Consider the following 16,966-nt stretch of genomic DNA (forward strand, 5'->3'; position numbering starts at 1 on the left):
TGCTGGGCCTGCATGCTAAATGCTGGGTCCTCCATCCTAAGGGCCTTAAGGATAGGGGAGGTCCCAGGGGAAGATCTCAATAGAATCATCAGCAGTTCTCCAGGTGTTTCCTTTCAGGATTGTGGTCTCCACTGATTGTTTGGCACCAGGGCAGCGGGTCATTGTTTAATGCAGCTGGCCCTGAGGTCAGCTGTAGCTGGTTTGGTTGCTCTTCTGAGCCTGGAGCTGAAATACAACTTAGGTCTAGATACTATCTCTAGGGAGGAAAGGTCAGGGGGTCCAAATCCCTTGATCATCTATATGCTGGGGTAGGAAAGATCACCTGGGGACTAGGTCTCACCCTACATTTGTCCTTTGCTAGGCACCCAGGGCCTTCCGCCCCGGTGACCTTCTGTGCCTAGCCCCGTAGTTGGCAAACTGCGGCTCTCGAGCCACATGCGGCTCTCGAGCCACATGCGGCTCTTTGGCCCCTTGAGTGTGGCTCTTCCTAAGCCTTAGGAGTACCCTAATGAAGTTAATAACAATGTACCTACCTATATAGCTTAAGTTTAAAAAATTTGGCTCTCAAAAGAAATTTCAATCGTTGTACTGTTGATATTTGGCTCTGTTGACTAATGAGTTTGCCGACCACTGGCTAGCCTACATCATCCTTGCTCTGCTCCTGTCTGACTGCCTGCCACAGATTGACCTTTGTTAGGGACAAAATACTGCCTTAGGACATGACTACCCACCATGAACCGCCTTTAGTTAAAAAGTGTTCATTTCAGACCAGCCTATATGGTTACCTTAAGTCTCCCAGTTTGTGAGGCCATGACACAGGCCTCCCCCACAGTTTAGTTTGTGGCCCCTTTTCATCCGCACAGTAATGATTGATAGCTTACTAATGCGAAACATTGGCTTGCTCATATGTCCGTCTTTTAAGTAACTCAAAGGAGCAAGGCGAGACTTCTTAGGACCCTGCAGCTTCACCGAAGCAACGCTGCCATGTGGACTCGGGGTGGGCACTCAGTCTTTCACCCACATGGGGCAGAGCCAAGCCTCTATCAGGCTTCTTGCCCCACCAGCACCTGCCCCCTTCTCCCCAACAGATAACTGTGTGCAGGGCCTGAGAGCAGCCAGAGAAGACCCATGGTTGTACCATTTTACATTCTGTATGGGCGTTCCAGTACCTTGGGATTGTCAGGGTTTTGTTGTTAGCAATTCTAATAGGTGTGTATTGGCATCTTATATTTTTTTAAAGTAGCTACTCTTTTTTAAAATATATATATATTATTGATTTTTTTACAGAGAGGGAGGGAGAGGGATAGAGAGTTAGAAACATTAATGAGAGAGAAACATCGATCAGCTGCCTCCTGCACACCCCCCACAGGGGATGTGCCCGAAACCAGGTACATGCCTTTGACTGGAATCGAACCCGGGACCCCCCAGTCCGCAGGCCAACGCTCTATCCACTGAGCCAAACCAGTTAGGGCAGCATCTTATTTTTATTGATTGATTTGAGAGAGAAGGGAGAGGGAGAAACATTTATTTGTTATTCCACTTATTCATGCATTCATTGGGTGATCCCTGTATGTGCCCTGATGGGGGATCGATCCCGCAACTGTGGGGTGTCAGGAGGATGCTCTAACGAACTGAGCTACCAGACCAGCTGGCATCTTATTTTATTTCCTTAATACAGGTTATTCTTTTTAAATAAACAAGACTTTTCTAGACACAATGTCTCAGATCTTGGCAATCCTCAGGGGAAGTACGGAGTCCTTGGTGGGGAACTTGGAGGGAAGCAGTGGCACTGGCTGCTGGCTGTACCTGATGGGAGAATAGGATGTTTTTTCGTCCCAGGTCTGCAGGGACCGGCACGTCTCCCCTCTGGTCAGCAGAGGGCAGGAGAGGGCAGAAAATAAGCTGCCCAGTTTGGGGCTTATCAGACACCAGCATCGATTGTATTTGGACACATTGTTATATTTACAGTTTTGCTCAAATGCCATTGCCACCGAACCTACTTAACTGCTACCTTGTGAGACTTGACAAATTAACCGTGTGTAATGATTCAGTGCCAAACCTTAACTAACCTCGTAACATCCTTCCATGCCAAAGCGTAACTAACCTAACCTAACTGAACCTCCCAAACTGAGCTACTCTACTCTGTAATGACACTCTGAAGAGTGAGCTTGTGTTAGGGCAGTGGTTCTCAACCTTGGCTGCACATTAGAATCACCTGGGAATCTTTTTAAAATCCTGATTTCTGGGCCTCATCCTCTGGAAATTGTTTCTTTGTTACTAATGTTGTGGCCCCACCCCTTAACAAAGAAACAGAATTTCCGGAGGATGAGGCCCAGAAATTGGGATTTTAAAAAGATTCCCAGGTGATTCTAATGTGCAGCCAAGGTTGAGAACCACTGTGTTGGGGGACTCATAAGCAGCTGAGCTAGGTGGGCTCCTGTTCTTCATCGCCTCCGACTTTGCAGGAGCCAAGAGACACCAATGAAAGACGGAGGGGGATAGGTCTCCACCCACCAGCTAGCTGTGAGCACTCTCCGTCGTGCCTGGGACAGGGAAACTCGGATGGTCCTGCACAGATTTCCTGGGGCTGGGGCTGGGGCTGCAGAGTGCCCCCGAAGATGTACTCCAGTCTGAGCCCCTGGCTCCCGTCTGGCAGTGGAACCGAAAGGTCCTAAGAAGGGTGGCAGACATCAGGAAGAGCTCCATCCTAGCCAGCTGGGCCCCTGGGCACACCCCACGCCCTGGACGCAGAGGGAAAGGCCAGAGGGTGGCAGCTGTCCCTGTCCTACCACACCCCCTACCCACCACCCATGACGCAGCCTTGTGCCCACTACCAGCGGAGGATGGCAGACAGGCCTCACTGACCACGAGGTTTCCCCCCTTGTCTGGGAAGTGACTGGGGTTGAACTGTTGGGGGGTCTCCCAATACTCAGGGTCACAGAGCACAGAGTCCAGGTTGGGCAAGATGATGGTGCCCTGCACAGAGGAGCTGGTGTGGCCCAGGGGGCCTCAGCTGGCCCAGCACCCAGCCCTGACCCTGGGCTGCAGTGAGCGTGGCGAGCACCCCATGTGCGGGTGAGTCGCCCAGGGGCCAGGGGGCCTCATGGAGACTCCGCAGGTGGGTCCTCTCTGGGTTCCCTCCCTCCCTCCACGTCAGTGAAGTGGCTGAGCACCTCTACCCTAAAAGCTCCCAACCCAGGCCAGACATGGCCACTGCATTCCTATTTGGGATGCATGGAGAAGCTGTAGGCATGACTGGAGGGACCAAGTTCTGCACAGGGCAACATACACTGTGTGTGTGTGTGTGTGTGTGTGTGTGTGTGTGTGTGTAAGAGAGAAGAAATGACATGGCAGGCAGACTAAGAGGAAGAAAGACCGAGTAATGAGAAAGAGGGGAGACAAAAAGCTTCACTCTAGGCCTGGGGAGAGGAGAGGTAAACCCTAACCCCAGCCCTCACTGTAGGAGAAGTGAGTGATTGGAAAGAGAATCCGACTGATCCGATGGGAGCCGAAAGGAGCCAAAGGCTCCTTCTGTCGGTGATTTCTGCTCCTTTCCACATGGGCCCTGGGCTGACCAGGAGGCCAGGGTGGAGCCAGGATGGGGTTGGTTATGGAACCGGGACCTGGGACACTCAGGGGTTCTGAGGAAGGCTCATTTAACAACCACCAGAGAATTAAATCAACCGCCTCTGTGGGGGCCAGGGGACTAGCCATAGGAGTCTTGGTTTTGACAAAGGAATCTTGAAATTAAAAACAAAACTGAGCAGTGGTTAGAGCATCGGCCCGCAGACTGAAGGGTCCAGGTTTGATTGCAGTCAAGGGCACGTACCTCTGTTGGAGGCACATGCAGAAGGCAACCAATCGATGTCTCTCTCTCTCTCTCTCTCTCCCCCTCCCTTCCACTCTCTAAAAATCAATGAAAAAAAATATCCTTGGGTGAGGATTAGCAAAACGAAACAAAAACACACACCCCCCCCCCAAAAAAAAAAAAAAAAACGCAGCAAAGTTTGAAGCCTGCTTCTCAAATAGGAGTCAGTAAGGAATGCAGAATTTGGACACTGTAAATACTTTCAGAAGGCACTTTTTTCTGTTTCAGTTGCATTACTGCAGCTTATGGGAGGGGCCTGGTCCTGGTCATCCAGACCTACAGGCGCCCAGACCTGGTCCCTCTATGGTTTTAAGCAGAGAGTTTGGGAGGCACATGTTCTTGCTGCTGCCTCGTGAGCAAACATTCCCTAACTATAGTCCCAGGAATTTCCCCGTTTTCCCTGCCTGGGATGAAGTAACCTCTGACTCACAGCAGTTCTTAATACTCACCTTCAGATGCAGAGGCTCCTGGCAAGATGCTCTTTTCCCTCCAAAATCATGTGTATCCTGCTTTGGGCGGTGTCCCGGGCTTCTTGCAAAGTGACGGACTGGTCTTAACTTCTGGAACAGGCTCAGAGCAGAGCCAGTCCAGTACACAAAAAGGCAACTTTCTCTCTCCTCCAAATTACAGAGCCACTGCCTGCGGGCTACCCCCCGGGGACTCTCCACCAGCTTCTTCCCAATAAGTGGCAATTTGAAGTTCATGATCGGGTAGAATGAGGAGAGACAGGCGTGAGACGCCACCGCTATGTCAGGAAGCATTGCTGTTGTCATCATCACTCCGTGGAATATCTGTAGCATTCAATGATCTACGGTCAAGCTTTGGTTCCACTTTCAGGAGACATCTCTTGCTCACATTGCACAAGCTCGGTATTGATTGCTAATTGTCCCCTGGAGCCCTGGTCACAGAACAGCTCCTAGAATCAAATGGGCAGGAATGGACTCTTACTGAGGACATTTCTAATCTCAAGTGGTAGTACACAGAGCTGAACCCTGGTTCCTTCCTTTTATTTTTTATTTTTTTAAATATATTTTATTGATTTATTACAGAGAGGAAGGGAGAGAGATAGAGAGAAACATCGATGAGAGAGAAACATCGATCAGCCGTCTCCTGCACACCTCCCACTGGGGATGTGCCTGCAACCAAGGTACATACCCTTGACCGGAATCAAACCTGGGACCTTTCAGTCCGAAGGCCGATGCTCTATCCACTGAGCCAAACCGGTTACGGCCCTTCCTTTTATTTATTAAAAATATATTTTTATTGATTTCAGAGAGGAAGGGAGAGGGAGGGAGAGCTAGAAACATCAATGATGAGAGAGAATCACCCATCGGCTGCCTCCTGCACACTTCGCACTGGGGATCGACCCCGCGACCCGGGCATGTGCCCTGACCAGGAATTGAACTTGGGACCCTTCAGTCCGAGGGCCGATGCTCCATCCACTGAGCCAAACCAGCTAGGGCCCTGGTTCTTTCCTTTTAAACTTGACCTAAATCGGCACAGCTTCAGACAATCAGGACACGGAGCATCCTGCCGGGCCAGTAGCTAGAGGAGCTGATGACATGGCCCTGTCGTCACATTCTGGGAGACATTCGTCAGACCTATGAACTGCTGGCCAATTACTGCCAAGGACAGTCCAGTATCAGGTGATCTAGCAGATCAATGGGCAATGCAAAACATCTCCACTTTACACATTAGTTCATTGATGTACGTAGAGAGGTATCTTTGGAGCAACACAAATAGGAGGGAGTGTGGTGGAAAGAGCAAAAACTTTGGATTCAGAGGGACATAAATTTGAAACTCAGTTAAGTCACTTACTGTGTGTTCGAGGCAGTTACTTGAGCGCTCTAAGCTGAAATTTCAAGTCTGTTAAAAAAAAAAAAAAAAAAGAATAACAGCCCTCGCCTATTTGACTCAGTGGATAGAGCATCAGCCTGCAGACTGAAGGGTCCTGGTTTTGATTCCAGTCAAGGGCACATGCCTGGGTTTTGGCTCCATCCTCAGTAGGGGGTGTGCAGGAGGCAGCCAATCAATGATTCTCTCTCATCATTGATGTTTCTCTCTCTCCTTCTCCTTTCCTCTCTGAAATCAATGAAAATATATTTTAAAAAAAGAATAACAATAACATCCAAAGGACAGGGCTGTTAAGAAATGTGTGTGGGAGCAGGACTCTCACACTTGATTAAATTAATAATAAATGAATAATCACAACCTGGCAGGGAGCTTGGAGTCAAAACTGCCCTGAACCACAGTTCTAAGAGTTAAACCAACACAGTCATGATGGAGAAGACTGGGCCCCCTACCTTTTTTCCCTATCAGTTTTTAAATTATGGAGATCATAATTTTAGCCATCTGCCTCATACAGTTGTACCAGGAGATACTCGGTACACTCAAGTTGGGTAAACGAAGATAGATTAGTAAAGAGATTGTTTACAAAGGTGCATGGGCAGGAGTTAGGAAAAACACAGGCATAGGGCTCGACACGATGGGGGTCCCCTTTATGCTCAAGTCTTAAAGACTCAGGAGGCATTGTTTAATGGGTTTAATGTGGAAAACCAACACCAACCTCTCCATCAACAGTCACTGCTTTCCCATTTCTACACCTTCGCCCATGCAGTTCCCTCCACCTGAAGTGCCTTCCCCCGCGTCTCCACTCTAGTGGGAGACTTGCTTGCTCTGTTCCCAAATAGATTGAACTTTGACAAATTCCATCATTGAGAAGTGAATAATTTCCTGATACCACATTCTGACAGGGCTTTTTTTTTAAAAAAATTGATTTGAGAGGGAGAGAGAGAGAGAAACATCAAGTTGTTGTTCCACTTATTTATGCAATAATTGGTTACTTGTAAGTGCCCTAACCAGGGACTGAATCCACAACTTTGGCGTAGGAGGACAACACTCTAACCAAATGAGCTACCTGGCCAGGGCCCCTGAAGAGGACTATTACCTAGTAGACAATGTTGTCAACAGAGATTTTCTGGAAGATGTAGCAGCAGCTTTCCTCATGCGCCTGTTTCTGAGGGTGACTGCAGTACTGGCCAAGGACAAAGTATTGAAACCAGAGTGGATGGTGGTCTTTCTGTGAGTATAACTTGGGGTGACTGGGGTGGGTGATTATGGGCATAACCCTATCATGTCTGGGAATGGGTGGGTGACATGTACCTTCCCAAACACTGTTTTTGCTTATCTAAATGTGAATGTGAGTGGTTGTATCACATGGTACATGGCCCATCTTGACCAGCTGCTGGCTCCCAGAGGAAATGTACATGAAGGTTGCTTCGGGCAAAACCCTCCCATTGATTTCTTCAAGGCTTTGGCTATGTCTCTGGGAAGCAGTTTGGTAAGTTAGTTTGGACAGTCTGTTGCCTGAGGACTCCTATGGCTAGTCTGGGGGAGGTCCAAGGCCTGGAGACCTTTTTGGCAGCAGCCTCTGGGCCTACATGCTGATATTAAACATTTATTATTATTATTTTTTATGTTTTTATTGATTTTAGAGAGAGAGGGAGAGGGGAAAGAAACATTGATGAGACAGAAACATCAATGGGCTGCCTCCTGCACGCCCCCTACTGGGAATCGAACCGCTGACCTCAGTGCATGGGTCGACACTCAACCAACTGAGCCACACTGGCCAGGGCTTTATATTATTTTATTAAAAAAAAAAATATATATATATATATATATATATATATATATATACATATATATATATATATCTCACTAATATATATATTAGTGATAAGAAAAAGCTAGAAAGGATACACCAATATAACTTTGACTATTTGGGGGTGATGGGTACCTCAGTAGTGTTGTATAACTACCCCCAAATATACTGTAGTGGCTTTAAAAAACATTTTATTTTGCTCAGGGATTTGGGAAGGGCTCAGCTGGTGGTTCATCTCTGATCTATGTGACATCAGCTGGGGTGGCTGAGGCTGGAGGTTCCACTTCCAAAATGGGTACAGGCAGCTTTTGGTTTCTTCACTGCACCTTTCTGCATGCATTGCTTTTAATATAAGGAAAAAGTTATTAAAAGAAATATGGCGCACAACAGTGCAGGCAATGATCAGTGTGAGACTTCAGTTAGCTCAGCCTTTCAGTGCCCCCTTGACTCATTTGCTTCCAATGCTAGGCCCTATATCTAGGTGATCAATTAGAAAGGAGCTGTCATGTCACTAAGCCATTCCCCAACACTGAGCATTCTCTTTTCTGGTTTTCCTGAAATCATTCCTCATAAAGGTTTCTTTTCCTTGATGCCACTTTTTTTGTCTCTTTGAAGTGATCAAATTCAAATGACCAAAATGGAAGTCTACAACACTTACTTCTTTTAACAAATATTCTTTGAACATCCATGTATAGGCACTATTCAAGAGTTAGTTGTGTAGTGTGATACTTATTAGGCTCTTATTATATGTAAAACATAATACTTAAGCCAGAAATGATAAGGTACACAAAAATAAGATGATTTTAAACCTCCAAGAAGTTTGAATTCATGGGCAGAAATATTTTAAAAAATCAACTATAATATGCAAAGTAAAAGCAAATAAACCTTACGTAGATGTGTAAGCGAAGGGCTGCAGGAACACAGAGGAATTTGGTTGGAAGAGAAAAGCCTTGTGGAGGGCATAGTATTTGAACTGAGTTTAAAAAGAAAAACATGCTTTTGCTTGACAAGATGACCAGGGATTCCAAGCTGAGAAAATTACAAAGATTTAAAAGTGTGAAAATATTGGCCTGCTTTAGGAATGCTGAGTAGAAAAGGAGGGTGGGAGCCCAATAGCGCACACCCTGACTGCCAGGCTAAGGAATATGGGCCACTCTACAAGCAACTGCCTGTGCCCTGAAGATTTCTTTTACACCCGCAGTCTCTTTTTAAAAATTTTATTTTTTAAAGTTGAATTTATTGGGGTGACACTGGCTCACAAAACCATACAGGTTTCAAGTGTACAACTCAACAAAACATCATCTGCACACTGCATCGTGCGCCCATCACCCAAAGCAAAGCCTCTTTCCGACCCCAGGTACCCTCACTTAGCCCACCTCCACCTCCCCCACCCCCCTCTCCTCTGGCCATCACCACGCTGTTGTCTGTGTCTATGTTATCTATGTTTTTTGGCGAATCCCTTCACGTTCTTTCATCCAGTCCTGTGCACCCCCGCCTCCTGCCCCAAACAGCTGTTAGTCTGCTCCATGTACCCATGCCTGTTTCTATTTTATTCATCAGTTTGTTCATTAGGTTCCACATGGGAGATCATATGATACTTGTCTTTCTCTGACTGGCTTATCTCACGAAGCATAATAACCTTCAGGTCTGTTCATACTGTTGCAAAAGGCAAGCCTTTCCTCTTTTTTATGGCCAAGTAGTATTCCATTGTGTAAATGCACCACCACCTCTTTCTACCAATGGGCACTTGGGCTATGAAGTATCTCACCAACTTGCATTTTTGGTTTCCATGTTGTCAGTAGTAAATACAATGGCTCAGAGAGGGGCACCAAGGCAGGGCGACCATGAGGCTGTAATTATATTATGAACAGAGGGAAGGAGAAAGGTGGGTGGTGATGCACAGGACCTGGAGTGACTGAATTTACTGGGAAGGGGAAGGAGAGTAAATTAACTCAAGGCCTCCAGCCTGATAGACTCCAGAGGACAATGGTACTACTAAAGAAGCACTGATTTTCAAGCAGCTGTTTGAGGCACCGGCGATGCCCAGTGGAGGCACTTAGCAGGCAGCTGGAGGCTGGTACCAAGGAGAAGCCAAGCCCACCGTGAAAGCTTTGTCACTAAACCTGTGGGAGGGAAAGAACCTGTGCAGAGAGAAGAGGGAGTGGGCAGAGGCAGGAAAAAGCTTTCCTTTAAGAGGGCAAAGCAGGTTAAGAGAGGTGGGAGGACACCCGAGGTGAGAACAGAGCTGACAGGAGGGGGAGTGAGTCCAGTGCAGCAGAGCTTGAACAGGACAAGGACCAGGAGGCCCTTTCGCTGCCCGTTCCCCTCTGGGAAGGTAAGTCCAGGCATCAACGGAAGTGCGTGTTCATGTCAGTGCCGTCCAACAGAACTCCCTGCAGCGACGGGCATGTTCTGCATCTGTGTCAGACACAGTAGCCGCAGGCCACGTGGCTCCTGAGCACTCGACATGTGGGAGGAAAATTTCAACTTTAGAGTCAAGCCTCTGTGTTTCCAAGGCAGCAGTTTACGAAAAGGCTGGGTTCAGGGGATGAGCCCTGCTGCTGGTCGGCCGAACCGGTACCAAGCAGGCTAAAAGCTTCTTGGCTGCATTCAATGCACTCTATCCGGAAACTCCATAATAATGACCCTTTCGGACGGGCACTTCATTCTCAATGAGGGAAGCTGAAGGCATTGGCCAAAAAGGCAGTTATGTTGTTTGAGTTGCTGAGAACCCTTAACCAACCGTTCATTTGAAATATATTTCACCACAACCGCCCACCTCGGCCAAGCATTCACCCTGCCCACGCCCAACCCGCTCCTTGGCAGCCCGGGAGCTGTGTTTGGTGACGCAGTCTTAGGGGCCAGGGCCCACCCGGGGATGTCAGGCCTGCTGGGCCCCGTGCCCCTGGCAACCAACCGGCTCTGCTCCTGGCCCTTCTCAGATGTAACTCCATCGCCGGATACTCAAGAGCCCGCCCTGGGATTCCCGTCACTCAAAGACACCCTGCTCCCTCCCCAGAGAACTAGTTTATACACCAAGCGTTTTATAAAATCCAAAATAACTTTATTCACTTTTCCAGGTTTTGTTTCCACAAGGTGTTCAGCAAACATGCTAAGGCAACAGAATGTCTAGTTGGTCACGACATGCAACGCTGACCATTCAACTGATGACAGCAGCAGCCACGCCCACCTGAGCTGCTGGCCCCACGGCACAAAGGGGGTTTGCAGAAACACACCGAACCACACGGCAATCAGCAACCTGAGGTAGGTCTCTTTACAGTACAAAGACTTCCACACCAGTGCGAGACACTGAGTAGCAAGAGCTGCTTGGAGTCGCAGACTTTGGGGAGAGGAGGAGACTGCGACATCTGCAGTGAGAAAAGAAGACAGACCCACGGAATCCTGAACCCTGTCTCTGAACTGTGGCGGCGCAGACCAGGCAAATGAAGAAGGACCCCCGGAAAAAGCAGCGGTCGGCCCCGGGGCTGGGAGCCGACGGGTGTGGGAGCCGGAGCTCTGTGCAGTGGCCAGCGTGCGGAACCTGAGGCAGTGGGACACTCTGTGAAGAGACTTGATTCTTGTTTAGAAACAACAGCAAGAGGAGGAAGGCAGGGAGGGAAAGGGGGGTGGGGGGCTTTGCCCCACTGCTCTCCTGACGGAAACAGGGAGGTGACACCAGGACAGAAGGCAGGAGCCCTGAGAATCCACGGCGCCGCCCCGGCCCGGAGTGGCGGTGGGGAGGCGGCAGAGGGGGCCGCTGCAGGGCCCACCATTGCCACATGTCTTTCGTTTCGGACACCCAGAAAACCTGGCGCCATGAAACAACCAGCTGGCAAAGAACAATAGGCTACCCTTTCTGTTGTCTAATAGCAAAACCGGATCTCCAGTGCAGCAAACTGTACAAAAACGATAGAAAGGAATCTGCACTGTTATTAGCACAGTGCTCATTTTAATATAAAATAAACAGCTTACATTTTCACTGTAAATATAGGCTATGTACAGGTTTATATATATATATATATATATATATATATAGATACAGCTACACGTAGAAAGCTTCATTATAGGCCTCTGATACATTTATAATAACGGTTCCCTGAACCTTTTAGAGTGCAATTAAAAACAAAAACTAAAGTCTGTTTACATGAATCTGGAGTCAATACAATAATCAAAATAGAACTCTCCCTACAAGTGAAACACACAAGCCGATCCTGAACTGCTGTGCGGAAGGTGAAATCGGGAAAGGCAAGGTTTCGGCTGGACAGGAAGAGCGTGGGCCCGGGACGGCGACGCTCCAGAGGGAAGAGATGGAGGCGGCGCGGGAGGAGTCAGCCCTTGACAGCGACCTTGTTCTCTGTAGCAGCAAACATGGCATAGAACCGGGAGCTGTCATTGGACAGAAGGACCGATGGGGTGTCGAACTCCACTACCTGCAAAGGAAGGAGACGGCATCAGGATGTGACTCGAGGACACACTGTTCAGGAAGGGGGGCAAGCCCGAAAGCCCCTTGAGGATGGAATCAGGGTGACAATGCGACGAGCCCTGCCGTGTCCACATGGGCTCCTTTTTATTTTTTTTAAACTAACCAGGGTACCAGGGAAAGGTTGGAGAGCAACACCTCTAGACCCCCCTTCACCTAATTCATTCAGCCCTACGTGTGCAGGAATCGATCAACAAGATAGTAGAGGCTGTGGGGGGAACCCATGGCAGCACAAGTCAAAGGCTTAACAGGCAAATGGCATCTAGTTATGCAAGCTGATCTAAACCTATAGATGGAAAAGGAACGGCTCGAGACCTACCTGGCAAAAAAATAAAAAATAAAAGGAAGTGAGAGTCCTGGCTGGGTAGCTCAGTTGGTTAGAGCATCATCCTGATACACCAAGGTTGTGGATTCGACCTCTCCAGTCAGGGCACATACAAGGGTCAACCAATGAATGCATAGATAAGTGGAACAAATGGATGTTTCTCGCTCCCTCTCTCTGTCTCTCCGGCCCCCCTTCCTCTTTCTCTCTAAAAATAAGTAATTTTATATATATATCCTATCTAATAAAAGAGAAACATGGTAATTAGCATATGACCGCTACCCTTCCCATTGGCTAATCAGGGTGATATGCAAATTAACTGCCAGCCAAGATGGCGGCCAGCAGCCAGGCAGCTTAAACTGAACATGAGGCTTGCTTGCTTCAGTGACGGAGGACTGCAACGTTCCCCGCCTGCCTTGCCGGCGGCCTCTGAGCCTGCAGTTTAAGAAACACTGTAACATATAAAAGCTAAACAAAACCCCAGAAACCAGCTTTCAGCCGGCTGGGATCTCAGACCTGGAGTTGATACAGAGTTTCGATTATAGAACTGAAACAAACCGGATACCTGCTTTCAGGAGCGAGGCCTAAGAGCTGGAGCCTCAGAGCTAAAGGTGGCCCAGAATAAAAAAAAAAAAGAAAAAAAGGAGCAGTTGGGAGCTTCAGTCCCAGCCTGAAAACAGCCCTCAGCCCCTCACCCAGACTAGCCAGGCACCCCAGTGGGGACCCCCACCCTGAAGGGTGTGTGAGCAGCTGCAAACAGCCATCATCCCCTCACCCAGGCTGGCCAGGCACCCCAGTGGGGACCCCCACCCTGATCCAGGACACCCTTCAGGGCAAACCAGCCAGCCCCCACCCATGCACCAGGCCTCTACCCTATATAGTAAAAGGGTAATATGCCTCCCAGCACCGGGATCAGTGTGACAGGTGGCAGCGCCCAAACCCCCTGATTGCCCTGCGGCTCTGTGTGTGACAGGGGGCGGGGCCACAACCTCCCTATCGGCCCTGTTCTGTTCCTGACAGGGGAAGGCGCCCCAACCCCCTGATTGGCCCTGCTCTGTGCCTGATAGGGGGGAGCTCCCCAACCCCCTGATCACCCTGCGGCTCTGTGTGTGACAGGGTGCAGCACCCCAACCCCCCCACCCCACGGGCCCTGCTCTGTGTGTGATGGGGTAGAGCCATAACCTCCCCATCAGCCCTGCCCTGAGTGTGACAGTGGCGGCGCCCCAACCCCCTGATCGGCCCTGCTCTGTGGGTGATAGAGGGTGGCGCCCCAACCCCCTGATCAGCCCTGCTCTGTGGGTGATAGAGGGCGGCGCCCAACCCCCGACCCCCCCATGGGCCCTGCTCTGTGTGTGATGGGGTAGAGCCATAACCTCCCCATCGGCCCTGCCCTGAGTGTGACAGTGGCGGCGCCCCAACCCCCTGATCGGCCCTGCTCTGTGGGTGATAGAGGGCGGCGCCCCAACCCCCTGATCGGCCGTGCTCTGTGTGTGACAGGGGGCGGTGCCCCAACTCCCCTATCGGCCCTACTCTGTGAGTGACAGGGGGGAGCTCCTCAACCCCCTGGTGGGCCCTGCTCTGTGCGTGACAGGGGGGAGCTCCCCAACCCACTGATTGGCCCTGCTCTGTGCGTGACAGGGGGTGGTGCCACAACCTCCCCATTGACCCTGCCTTGAGTGTGACAAGGGGCGGTGCCCCAACCCCCCAATCGGCCCTACCCTGAGCGTGACTGAGGGTGGCATCGCAACCTCCCAATCCGCCCTGCTCTGTGCATGACAGGGGGCGGCGCCCCAACTCCCCAATCGGCCCTGCTTTGAGCCCGACCAGGGACTGCACCTAGGGATTAGGCCTGCCCTCTGCTACCTGGGAGCAGGCCTAAGCCAGCAGGTCGTTATCTCCCGAGGGGTCCCAGACTGCGAGAGGGCACAGGCCGGGCTGAGGGACCCCCCCCCTCCCCCCGAGTGCACAAATTTTTGTGCCCTGGGCCTCTAGTATATATATATATTTAAAAGAAGTGAAGCCCAAGCCAGTCTGGCTCAGTGGATAGAGCATCAGCCTGCGACTGAAGGGTCCCAGGTTCAATTCCAGTCAAGGGAATAAGCTCAGGTTGCAGGCTTGATTCCCCAGTAGGGGGCATGCAGGAGGCAGCTGATCAATGATTCTCTCATCATCGATGTTTCTACCTCTCTCTCCCTCTCCCTTCCTCTCTGAAATCAATCAATAAAAATAGAAAAAGAAAAAAAGTGAGCAAAGGATAAACTCAGTCAATTATCCAGTCCTATGATGGACTTCTATGCAGTCACTGGAAACCATATTGCAGTAGAAAAGTGAATGACATCCTGGTAGGACCTGCCTCCCAGGATGTGGCTGACAATGCCACATACTTCCCAGCCCCCCTTTTGCAGGGCAAAGGCATGGACACACTTTTGGCAGGAGATGAAAGGGGAGGTCTCCGGGGCGCTTCTAGGAAAGGATCTGCCCAGGGGAGACAGGCCTAAGGACAAAGCATCCTTCCTTCGGACTGGCTGCAGGAGGGTAGGAGGCTGGGTGCTAGAGCAGACACTGCACTATGTGTGGACAGGGAGACACTGGCTTTCTTGAGAGACAGGCAGGCTGTAAGCAGGTAGATATGGGAAAGGAATGAAGGGCAAAGGACAGTTTAGGTAGGTGGAACTGTATGAGTAGACACAGAAGATGGAAAAGCTTAGGGGATGCAAGATTACCTATGGCTAACAGCACTTGTAAGGAACGAGAGGGAAATGCAGGAGGCATGGCTGGGCCAGGCTGTGGGGAAGCTTGGGATAGCAGGATACAAGTCTGGCACCCCTACATGATTGCAAAAAGCAAACGACACCTGGTGGCTGGTCTCAACACGCCTTGGGCAATTGTTATCTATGTGAATTAATTACTAACGAAACTCGCTCGCTGACCTAAGTCAGTGTGCCCCTATTTTCAAGCAACAAAATAACAGGTAGTAAAGCAAAACAAGAACCCAGGAGTGCCTCAAATTCAGTGCCTTGTTGGGAGGGGGCTGTATCTCTCTCCAAACGGACTGGACTAGAGCTGCTGTGGCTGCTTTTCTAAATGTTCAGAACCACCCTGATGCCAACCAGCCCGTCCTCCCAGACAAGGCCACATGCCTCAGTACCTGTCCCTGGGCCAGCACCATAATCCTATCAGAGCCTAGGACCGTATGCAGGCGGTGGGCAATCGTCAGCATAGTGCAGTCGGCAAACGCTTCTCGGACGGTCTCTTGGATCAGGAGGTCTGTCTCCGTGTCCATGGCAGCTGTGGCTTCATCTAGAATCAGAATCTGCCAGGGAAGAGAGGAGAAAGAGGATCCAACCAGTTCCTTAAGCATTCTGGTTAATTTAGATTTTCCTAGAAAGTATTTTAGCATTTGAATTTTATACCATACATTACTTATGATTCTCTCTCATCATTGATGTTTCTATCTCTCCCTCTCCCTTCTTCTCTGAAATCAATAAAAACATACTTAAAAAAAAAACAAAAAACCACCCATATACCCAAGTTGTGTCAAGGTTAATCAAGAAACACCTCTGGGCATTCTCTTAAAAGTGCCGCTGGGCTGGGAGCCAGGAACGCCTTCAGACCGTGTGCCACAGGGAAGGGTGCTCCTCCACCTCCCTGTTCTCTCCTGGCCCTCCCCGCCCCTCCCCCAGCGCCCACCAAACCGCCCACCTTGCAGTGACGGAGCAAGGCTCTTGCTATGCATAAGAGCTGGCGCTCCCCCACGGAGAAGTTCTCCCCATTCTCTAGCACTTCAGATTCAAGTTTCAGAGGTAGCTGAGCAATCTAGGAAGAAAGAAAGTAGAAATGAGAAGGGTCCAAAAGTGAGGGGGAGAAACACCCTAGCTTTTGCCAAAAATCCAGTAGCAAAGGTAAATTATTCTGGAACAGAAGGAGGAATACTAGCTGAGAACCTGGCTCACCTAGAAAGAAGGTACAGGTGTGATGGTCACGTGACCAGGACCCAGGTTTTCTAGGACCCCCCATTTCAAATATACTATTCTGTTAGTCTCCTACTCTCAAAATGTCCCAGAAATTCCAATATTTTCATGTCCCCAAATCCTGGCAGATAGTGGTCCTAATTTTTGAGCCACTGAAAAGTTGGTCGTGCAATAGGAAATGGGGAACATAAAACTGCTGTCTTTCTTAAGTCTAGAGCTCTAGGCCCATGGCTGTCAAACTTTTCTTTTTGTAAGCTACGCAAGCTAGTCTTCAAATGAAATTACTTGAGAAAGCTCAATCTAAAAGAGAGAAAAGGAGAGCTGATCTAGTTGAGTTAGGGCAAGGGATCCTGAGTTTGACTTAAGCAAAGGCACGGACACCCTCCTCCGGCGAGGGATATCCATCTGTAGACTGTGGCCCCTGGAGGGACCTGCTGAGCACCCCGCAGAGATCTGTGAACCCACGAGCCTACTGCCTGCTTTCTGCAGACTCAATAAATGATGTATCTCTCGCACACAGAAAGATACTTCAAAAGCCTGCTGTACTGTTATGATAAATAAAGTAGAAGTTAATGTAAAAGCATTACTGAATTCTGAGTAGTTGTCATGGACATGTCTTCAGTAAATGGGTGGGAACAGGGTAATATGATCATGGGCGTGGGGG

The 16,966-nt window shown here is 49.5% G+C and overlaps 1 protein-coding gene across 1 annotated transcript in view; it reads right to left on the reverse strand.

Moving 5' to 3' along the window:
• Positions 1-11,717: 11,717 nt before the first annotated feature.
• The window catches only part of ABCC5 (ATP binding cassette subfamily C member 5), an 84,821-nt gene continuing 79,572 nt past the window's right edge, over positions 11,718-16,966 (reverse strand). Inside the window, exons 28-30 of the mRNA XM_081086358.1 lie at positions 16,034-16,147; positions 15,480-15,644; positions 11,718-11,959 (exon numbers count right to left, since the gene is read on the reverse strand). Of these exons, the coding sequence (XP_080942484.1) occupies positions 11,858-11,959; positions 15,480-15,644; positions 16,034-16,147 (381 nt within the window). The 3' untranslated portion in view covers positions 11,718-11,857. The remainder of the gene's footprint in view (positions 11,960-15,479; positions 15,645-16,033; positions 16,148-16,966) is intronic.

This window comes from Myotis nattereri (genome assembly GCF_964212035.1).
Source record: "Myotis nattereri genome assembly, chromosome: 3".
NCBI classification, from domain to species: Eukaryota; Metazoa; Chordata; class Mammalia; order Chiroptera; family Vespertilionidae; genus Myotis; species Myotis nattereri.